Genomic DNA, 10490 nt, shown 5'->3' on the forward strand with positions numbered 1-10490 from the left:
GGAATGTCATGATCATTATCTATTTTTGTCCTATATTGAAACATATTAAGAAGAAAATAATTACCCACAATCCCATTTCACAGGGGAAAACTTCTGTTAGTATTTTGGTTTATTTTAATTCTAGATTTCTATGCATATCTGTTTAAAATTTTTAAAGGATTACATTGTATATTCGGTTTTATATTCTCTCTTTCTTCATGATGTTTTTTTACAAGCACTTCTACGTAATTAAAAATTCTTCAGAAACCACATTCTTTTTTTTTTTTATTTTAATTTTTTGGAGGTAAGGTCATTTTATTTATTTTTTATTTATTTATTTACTTTCTTTTAGAGGAGGTACTGGGGATTGAACCCAGGACCTCATGCATGCTGAGCATGCTCTATACCACTTGAGCTATACCCTCCCCTCCCAGAAACCACATTCTGTTGAGTGAAAATACGTGTAATGTATTTAACTATTGCCTGAGTTGGGTGTTTAGGTTGTATTTCCAACTTCTAAATGAGGCGAGGATGGAACATGCTTGTGAATGACACTTTAAGGCTGGCTCTGATTCTATGAAGGCTTGTTTCGTGAACTTTCTTGCTCACGTCCAGTGATTTTAGTGTGCGATTATTAACGTAAAACACGACCATAGGGGTAGGACCCAATCAGCGTGGACTTGGGTGCCTCTAAGGGGGTCTCCCAGGCTGGCGAGGTGTAGGGTGCCCCCACCGTGGAGGATTCCTCAGCCCTGCAGCTCCTACTGTTGGTAACACAACCTCTGGTTAGAATTCACCGAGCTCTTTGCATGTCCCTTCGTTCAGCTGAGGCCACATCTGTCCTTCCAAGGAGGTGACACCCCTATCTTAGAGGTGATTGTCCCCGTTTTACAGTTTGTCCCCTTTTACTTCCCCCTTGTGCAGATGAAGAAACAGGCACAGAGAGGTCAGGTTGCTGCTGCAACCAGTTTCAGGGTTCAGACTCCAAATGGGTTCCTCTCTCCCCTCACACCTGCCTCCTGGAGGGCTCCCCGCGTGGCCTTGTGCCCCTCAGCCCGACCCACAGCGCGGGGCGGCGGGGGCTGGATGCTTCCGGTTCCTGGCACCCTCGGCGCCGGTTTGCCCCGCGGCCTGGCAGTTGGTGCTCCGTGTCATTGCGGACAGTTTTGGTGATGCTGAGAATGAGGAAGTGATGCTGAGTGTTGGTTCTCTCTTTAGGATCGCTACGGTTCTTAATACTGACCTCTCAGTACGTGCTTCCTGGAAAGATTCCTCTTTAAGTGAACCAGTGACCACATCACAGACCGCAGTGAAGACCAGCCAGTTTTACAGATTGTTTTGCAACTTTTTCACATGGTATATATACATTACTGGTTTTTAACATTTCTTTTGAGAAATTCTTAGGTTTGATGTAGTAGAAGCTTTATTGTATTTCTGTTCCGCGTTACTTCCTGCACACACCCTCCTCCTGGCACATCCGTGCACATCCCTGCTTTATTTTCTTGGAATCTTTGGTTCCAACAGCTGGGACTCCAGAGACATGGGCTCCTCCCACCTCTCCAAGGACTGAGCCTTCGTGGGAGGATCTCGGTGCTGTGAGACTCGTGGGCTAAGGGCTACTGGAATCAGCTGATGCAAGAAGGGCCTGGCGCAACAAAATTCACCACATACGTTTCATTAAAAAGGGGGCAAAAAATAAAAAAAGACCAAAAATGACTGGTGTCTAATTTGACAGACTGCTTCATATACTTCCACATATTAAGGTGATTTCAAAATAATGTTTAAAGACGTCTGTCCCTTTGAAATTGTTTATTTTGTATGATCTATAAATTTAAAAATAATCTTCGGTGAGTGCTTTTAACAGCCTAAGCTTCTGTATTGCTAAGCAAATTAATCTTCTGACAAGATGTTTGCTGTTTGAATTGATGAGAAATGTAAGGTGAGAACTCCCTAAGTGCGTTTGTAAATCGATATAGTGTACAGAAGTCAAAATGAGTAAGGTGAGAAGATGCACCCACAGAAAGGATTTCAGTTTATGAGAAAATAGTCGTTGTAATTGGGTAGTTTTCTTAATATTTTTTATCTTAATCTTGGTTTTCAAAAAATTACAGAATGTGTACAAATGAATAAAGAAAAATAATTTGGCTGTGTTTTAGACAGCATTAGAATATATTGTTCAGCACAGTAAAATATATTTGAAATTTGATGAACCAGAAATGTGGTTTCAGCTGAGTATTTTGTGAGTTTTTCTTAAAAGCTCAAATTTGTAGACTTCTAAATATAATAAACAGTTACAGCAGATTGTGCCTGCTTTTTTACGAAAGCTTTCGTAATGAGTGGTAAATCCGGGCTTGTGGTATATATAACATGGGTGTGCATTTGTTTAGGATACAATCACAGGTGTTTTGAGTGTGTGGAGCCTGACAGGCAGCTGTCCAGGGGCAGGGCGGGAGCCCGTGTTGAAAAAAAGGGTGTGCAGAGTGACATCTTTCAAGCCCAAGACGCGGCCCAAACAAGGCGCCACAGCCCGGGCAGCTTAACCAGCAGAGTGTTCTTTCTCACAGTTCCAGAGGTGAGCAGTGCACGACGAAGGCGGCATCGGGGGCGGTTTCTGGGAAGGACTCTTCCCCCACCTGGTAGACCCCTGCCTTCTCTTCCGTGTCCTCACCTGGCCTTTCCTCGGAAACAGCCCGAGGTCCCTCTGTCGCCTCTTCCTCTTATAAGGGCATGAGTCCTGTGGGATTCGGACCCCACCCTTATGACCGCATTGAACCTTGATTACCTCCTTAAAGGCCCACCTCCAAATGCAACTGTGTGGAACTTTAGGGAGACACAATTCAGTCCTCAAGTGTCCATGAGAAACTCCCACACTGGCTTAGCCCCATCCAGGCTGGGGCCTGGGCTCAGTCCACCGCCGGGAGGCCTTCCGAGCAGATTATGTTCCCATTTTACAGAGAGGGTGAGTGAGACTCCGCAGAAGGTCCTCCCTGACAGCAGGGCGGGCGGCAGGAGCCCCATCTGTTGGGCTCATCCTGCTGCTGCCCCTCCCCCTCCCCCGGTCCCAGCATGTGTGCCTGTGTGTCTGCATGTGTCTGTGTGTCTGCATGTGTGTGTGTGCTCGTGTGTGCCTGTGCGTGTGTGTGTGTCTGCATGTGTGTGTATCTGTGTGCATGTGTGCTGTTTATGTGTGTGTGTGTGTGTGCATGTGTCTGTGTGCGTATGTGTGTGTCTGTGTGTGTGTGTGCATGTGTGTGTGTGAGAGAGAAAGAAAGAGACTAGTTTGTATTCCTGGCCCATTTATCCTTGGGCCTTAGGTGTTTTATTTTGTAATCAATTTGCATGAGTGCTTCAAATAGTAAAGATGTTAATTAATAATTGTTCTAACAAAACATATTCAGGATCTATTGATTAAAAAGAAAATGGTGATATGACAATCCAAGGATCTGTGGAAACTGGCCAAGACTAGGCTAAAGGGTTAAGCACTAGTGCTTTGAAAAAGGTATTTATTGCGCTTTTGTTCTTGAGAGCAAACCCAGTAAGACCCAGATACTTCTGCAGAGTTATGAAAGCAAAGGGGATGTTTTACCAGAACAAATCCTCTTTGAAAATGCAGCATTTTTTCATCACCCTGAAGAGCTGTTTGGAATGTAGAGAAACAGAATAGAGAGGCAGGTGCTGCCTGGAGGGGGCTTTCCCGGAAGCTTGAGCCCAACAGTGAAATCACAGGGCTCCCAGGACGGGGGGAGCCTGGTGGCCTGGGTGACGCTGGGCGGCCAAGCAGAGTGACCTGAAGGCCTCTGACGGGATCCCAGGATCTCAGCCAAGACTCCCCACTCCCATTTGCCCGCAGGCACTTTTACCTCCACAAGGACACCTGCTCTGCCCACCGAGTCCTGCTCGTCTCTGGATGCGGCCCTCCCCCAAATCCTGCGGCACCACAGCCCAGGGTCTCCTCACTGGCCCTTCCATCCGTCAGGGCCTCCCATCCAGACCTCCGCTCTGCAGGGGCCCTCGCACACGTGGCCCAGCTCCCCTGCCTCCCTGACATGCCCTTCACCCTCCAGGCTAACTCGCTGGGGCCACGCCAGCTGCCTGGTTGCTGGCAAGTGTGGCTCACTCCCACCTGCGGGTCCCACCCCTCTGTGACCCTGATCTCCCTTTTAAAGATTACAGCCCTCACCAGGCACTTGTGATCCCCAGTCGTCTCCTTCTGCCTTTTCCCTCAATCCTCTCCCTCATCCTGTTTATTGCTAATTGTCTTCCCAGCACCATTAGGACAGAAGTGCCCTGAGGACAGGGCTGTTGGTCCACTGGGTTCACTGGTTCTCCCCGTGCCTAAGACTGTGCTTGGAATGCATTTTGGTTTGGGGGTTGGTTTTTTGGTTTTTGGTTTTTTGTTTTTTGGTTATTATAGCGTTGTACGTCACAATGAAAATACATTGACAATCCAATTCCCCCATAATAAAATATTTGGTTAAACAATTACTGTATGAAAGAATATTATGTAGACTTGACTTAACTATAAGACAAGACATGATAAATCTCCTGGAAGAAAACATAGGCAAAACATTCTCTGACATAAATCTTAGCAATGTTCTCCTAGGGCAGTCTACCCAGGCAACAGAAATAAGAGCAAAAATAAACAAATGGGACCTAATTAAACTTACAAGGTTTTGCACAGCAAAGGAAACCATAAGCAAAACAAAATGACAACTTATGGAATGGGAGAAATATTTGCAAATGGTGCGACTGACAGAGGCTTAATTTCCAAATATATAAACAGCTCATACAACTTAATAACAAAAACACAAACAACCCCATTCAAAAATGGGCAGAAGACCTAAATAAGCAATCCTCCAGTGAAGACGTACAAATGGCCAATAGGCACATGAAAAAGTGTTCAGTATCACTGATTATCAGAGAAATGCAAATCAAAACTACAATGAGGTATCACCTCACACCAGTCAGAATGGCCATCATTCAAAAGCCCATGAATGATAAATGCTAGAGAGGGTGTGGAGAAAAGGGAACCATCCTACACTGTTGGTAGGAATGTAGTTTGGTGCAGCCATTATGGAAAACAGCATGAAGATTCCTCAAAAAACTAAAAATAGACTTACCATATGATCCAGCAATCCCACTTCTGGGCATATATCCAGAGAGAACTCTAATTTTAAAAGATACATGAATCCCAATGTTCATAGCAGCACTATATACAATAGCCAAGACATGAATGCAACCCAAATGTGCATCGACAGATGACTGGATAAAGAAGTTGTGGTATATTTATATAATGGAATACTACTCAGTCATAAAAAAGAATAAAATAATCCCATTTGCAGCAACATGGATGGACCTAGAAATTGTCATTCTAAGTGAAGTAAGCCAGAAAGAAAGAAAAATACCATATGGCATCACTCATATGTGGAATCTTAAAAAAAAAAAAAAGGACACTATGAACTCATCTACAAAATAGAATAGTAAGACATAGTAAATGTAGACATAGTACACAATATTACAGTTACCCGGGAAAAGGGGTGGGAAGGGATAAATTTGGGAGTTTGAGATTTACAAATGCTAGCCATTACATATAAAAATAGATTTTTTTTTAAAGTTTCTTCTGTATAGCACACGAACTATGTTCAAATCTTATAATAATCTAAGAAAAAGGAATATGAAAATGAACATATGTATATGCGTGACTGGGACATTGTGCTGTATACCAGAAATTGACACATTGTAATTGACTGTACTTCAATCTTTAAAAAAAAGAATACAATGTAGCCTTGAAATGTTTCCAAATACTAGTTATTAGTGATAGCTAACATTAAGTATTTACTGTCTGCCAGAAACTGTGGTGACTCTCTCCCTCCCTCTCTGTCTCTGTCGCTGTCTCTGTCTCTCTCTCTCTATATATATATACAGCCAGCAGATGGAGAATATGTCCTAAATAATCATCTTAATTTGCGGTAGAATTCAAGCTTCTTTCCCTGTTTTCCAAGAAACTGACTCACAGAGATGAAGTAACAGGCATGATGTCACACAGCTAATGAATGGTAGAACTGGGATTTGGATCCAGATTCCAATTTCAGAGGGAATGTTCATACTCATAAGTGATAAAATAAAGCTATAAAACCACTTTACAACATGATTCAGATATTTGAAAAATATACCATGTACACATTTTAGGAAAAAGTAGATATAAATGTACCAAAATATTAACTATGATCATCTCTGGTTTGAGGGATGAGTGATCTTTACTATATTCATTCGTCATTTTCATCTTTCCCCACACTTTCTACAGTACAAGTGTATTATTTTTTAACTCAGAGAAAACAACTTTCGAAAAGCATTTTCATAAAGGATCTGATGGTTATGCATTAGTTTGAACCATGTGAAATTATAACATTTTGACCGCTTCTGATCTGCAAAGCAGTAATACAACATGTTGCAAGCTAGTGCATTTATTTAGCATAAACCTCCCATCTTCCCAGCAAGGACGCCTTTCTGTCATTTATCCCTATATTGGTAATTTTTAGTACTATTTTTTATTGGATAAATTCTTATTGAGCCTTTTAGTTTACAGCACGAGGTAACAGGAAAATCAGTTCTCTTTAGCCAATAGTTTACACAGCTGTAGGAAAATATTTTAAACTTCAAGAATTTGTAACAGATTATAATTCTTAAAAGTTGGGGATCAAGTAAACAAGCTCTAACTTCTTGAATTTTCCAGCTGACTCTTCGCTTATAATAGTAGCCAGCTCTAATTAGACGCGTAAGTTTCCTTCAGGGCTATGTTTTATTGTTGCTGATGTCTTTAGAGCTGAAGCATTACTATTTCAGTCAATATCCACTAATTCCACTTCAAAAATAAGTCTTGTATTTGGTGGAATTCTGTTGAAGAAGTCAAGGTAAATTTGATAAAAATTGCCTCTCCCCTGACTCCCAATAACCTTAGTCTAAAATTAGAATTATGTGTATTGAATCTTGGTAATTAACACCTAAGGGAGGGAGGGCTTTATAGTCGACAGGGGCTAATACATACTAACCTAGAGGTTCCTTAAGGTATTTTTTGTTTTGTTTTTTTCTTATTTTACATATATTTTATCGTAGTATGTCAGTTTACAATGTTGTGTCAATTTCTAATGTACAGCATAATGCTTCAGTCATACATGAACATACTTATACTCATTTTCATATTCTTTTTCACTATAAGTTACTATAAGATATTGAATATAGTTTTCTGTACTATACAGTATGAAATTGTTGTTCATCTACTTTACATATATTAGTATCTGCAAATCTCGAACTCCCAATTTATCCCTTCCTACCCCCTTCCCCCTCTGGTAACCATAAATTTGTTTTCTATGTCTGTGAGTCTGTTTCTATTTTGTAAATAAGTTTGTTGGTCTTTTTTTTTTTTAATTCCACATATAAGTGATGTCATATGGTATTTTTCTGGTTTGATAATTTTCTTTTGTATTAGCTTGGTTTCTTTTTGGGTTTTATGACTCTATTGTATGCTTTTCATTTGTGGTTACCCTGTTTTTCAAGTATGTTAACACCTTACCATATCTGTTTGCTTTAGACTGGTAGCCATGTAGGCTCAAACACATCCTAAAAAGAATGAAGAAAAAAAATGAAGAAAAAAAAAAAGAGAGAAAAAAATCTGTATTTACTTGCTCTCCTCTCCCACCTTTTATGATTTTGAAACCCTTATTTTTTTTTCACATCTTCATATTTATTCTCTTGCAACTCATTGTAGTTATCACACTTCCATTATGGTTTTCTCATTTCTATAGCTTCCTGCTTCTTTTCCATTTAGAGTAGACCTTTCAATACATCTTTTAGGATAGGTTTAGTATTGCTGAATTCTTTTAGTTTTTGCTTGTCTGTGAAATTCTTTCTCTCTCCTTCTAGTCTAGAGGATAGTCTTGCCGGATACAGTATCCTAGGTTGCAGCTTTTTCTCATTCAGGACTTTGGATATATCTTGCCACTCCCTTCTGGTCTGCAGTGTTTGTGTAGAATCAGCTGAAAGCCTTATGACGGCCCCTTGTAACTAACTCTTTGTTTTTCTCTTGCTGCCTTTAGAATCATTTCTTTATCTTCATAACTTTGGGTATCTTAATTATAATATGTCTTGATGTAGGTCTGTTTGGCTTCCTGTTTGGGACCCTCTGTGCTTCCTGTACTTGGGTATCTGATTTCTTCTTTAGGTTTAGAAAGTTTTCAGTCATGAGTTCTTCAAATACCTTTTCAATCCCCTTTGCTCTTTCTTCTCCTTCCGGGACCCCTATTATGTGTAGGTTGGCACACTTTATGTTATCCCCTAGGTCCCTTATATTGCTTTTGTTGGTTTTTACTTGCTTTTCTATCTGCTGTTCTGATTGGGTGAGTTCTGTTATCCTGTCTTCTAAGTCACGTATTCGTTCCTCTGCATTATTTGGTCTGCTTTTGACAGCTTTCAGCTCAGCTCTTACTCAGCCATAGAGTTTTCTGTTTCTAATTGGCTCCTCTTTATAGTTTCTATTTCCTTTTCATAGTATTCTCTGTCTCTATTCATAGTCTCTCTTACTTCCTTCAGTGCTTTTATCACCCCCTTTTTGAAGTCATGACCTAGTAGACTGTCAAGGTCTATCTCACTGTTCGTTCTTTCAGGGGACTTCTCTTGTTCTTTTAATTGGCAGAGGTTCCTCTGCTTCTTCATGTTACTTATATTTCTCTGGCTCTGTGGATTGAGAAGCGTCAGTCACCTACTGTGGTCTTGAAGGGCTGTTTTATTTTTTGTATTTGAAGTGGCAGCATTCCTGTGTAGACTGTGTGCATAATAGTTTTGTAGCGAGGGCTGTTCTCAGTGTGGCTGGTCTCCACGTCTGTCTTCCACGTGTGTTGGCTGTTACCTCTTTGATTGGGGGTGTGGCTGGTGTTGTGATCAGAGCCTGCCCTGACTGTTGTTGAGTTTGGCCTCCTTTTTAGTTCTGTGGTTGTCACAGCCTTGACAGGACCCAGTCTGCTCCCTTGTTGCTGGAATAGAAGCTCCTAGACCCATTTCTGAGCTGTGGTGTGTGGTAGGCAGGGTTGGAGCGCTTCATCTGGGAAGAAGAGTTGCTGAGTGCACCTCTGCTGGAGATGTCCACTGGGAAGTGCCCTCTGGTGTTGTCTGTCACGTGTTATGTGGGCTTAGAAAGTACTCTTTATTGACGCTGCATTTGTCCCCGCCTTAGCGGTGGGAATGTTGGCCTCCCACTCTGGTGTCCCCCAGGTTCTGGGACCCAGGAACCACCAGCACAGATCTGCCAATGACAGGCGCTAGGGCCTGCCATAGGGAGCGTGCAGTCACACGCCTAAATCCGTGGTGCGCCAGCAGGGACAGCGGCAGACCCCGGCCCCGCCTCCGCATGCAGCGCGGTGCGCAGGCCTGTGGTAGATACCGTACTCACCCCCGCTGTGCGCAGGAACTCCACTCACTGCCTGTTTGTACCGGCGCACGGGTCCACAAATGGTCCACAAACGGTCCAGAGAGCAAATCCGCCCTCTCCGCCTGGGGCTGTAAACAGATCTGTCCTGCCTGTGACGTTCCAGAGCCACTAGGCATGGCCTCAGCTTTTAGCCACGCAGCAGTGATGGCTATGACCAAGCCCCACCCCTCTTCTCGCGAGAACACACCCACACTGGCCCAAGCGGAGACGGCTGTGGAGCAGCTGTGCTGCACCCCTCCCCCTCACGCACACCAGCCCTGGTGCTTTTTTATGGGGGCCCCGGGCTGTTCTGTTCCGCACACACCCCTCGTCAGCGCTCAGACTGCCCTCCAGCTCCCTGAGGCTGCCGCTGTGCAGTGGGCCGCAGCCCTCTGCCCGGGCTCCTCACCATCTCCAGCAGCCGGTCCCTGCCAGCTTGCGTCTAGGGCTGGGGATCACAGGGCCTCCACTAGGCCAGCTTCCCTCAGTTCTGTCTCCTCCGAGCCTGGGAAGCTCCGCTCTGTCCCTGCTGACCTCTCGGCTGGAGAGGGGGGCGTCCCAGCGTGAGGGTGCCTTTCTCTCTTTGCTGCTGCCTCCCCGCAGGACTGGTCCCACACCAATTTACTTTTTCTTTTTTCTCTTACTGGATTTTGTGAGAATCCTCCTGTATTTCGAAGCGAGAGACACTCTGCCAGAGTTCAGTAGGTGTTCTGTGCGATTCAGTGGGTTTGTAGATGTAATTCTTGGTGCATTTGTGGGAGAGGGCGAGCTGTGAGTCTCCCTACTTCGCCATCTTGGCACGCCCCCAGAACGCACTTTGAATGAAGGAGCTTCGTCTTCCCAACCCCGCCCTGGGGAGGGTGCTGTGCAGGTTGGCAGGAGAAGACGCCAGACCAGGAACTGGGTGGAGCCCGAACCCAGCACCATTAACCCCTCACACTCCCTATTTGAGGCACATTTCCCAGCCATCTATCACCTCCACTTGTTTTGGTTTGTTCATGACCCTTTCCCTGCCCACGAGAGCCCGACAGGCCCATTGCCATAAAAAGCA

General features: G+C 43.7%; 1 protein-coding gene across 1 annotated transcript in view; it reads left to right on the forward strand.

Annotated features, from left to right (window-relative positions):
- The window catches only part of ARFGAP3 (ADP ribosylation factor GTPase activating protein 3), a 46225-nt gene extending 43945 nt beyond the window's left edge, over nt 1-2280 (forward strand). The window contains exon 16 of the mRNA XM_031463389.2: nt 1198-2280. Coding sequence (XP_031319249.1) covers nt 1198-1215 — 18 coding nt within the window. The 3' untranslated portion in view covers nt 1216-2280. The remainder of the gene's footprint in view (nt 1-1197) is intronic.
- Nucleotides 2281-10490: the final 8210 nt, after the last annotated feature.

The sequence above is a fragment of the Camelus dromedarius genome, chromosome 11, assembly GCF_036321535.1.
Source record: "Camelus dromedarius isolate mCamDro1 chromosome 11, mCamDro1.pat, whole genome shotgun sequence".
In the NCBI taxonomy this organism is placed as follows: domain Eukaryota; kingdom Metazoa; phylum Chordata; class Mammalia; order Artiodactyla; family Camelidae; genus Camelus; species Camelus dromedarius.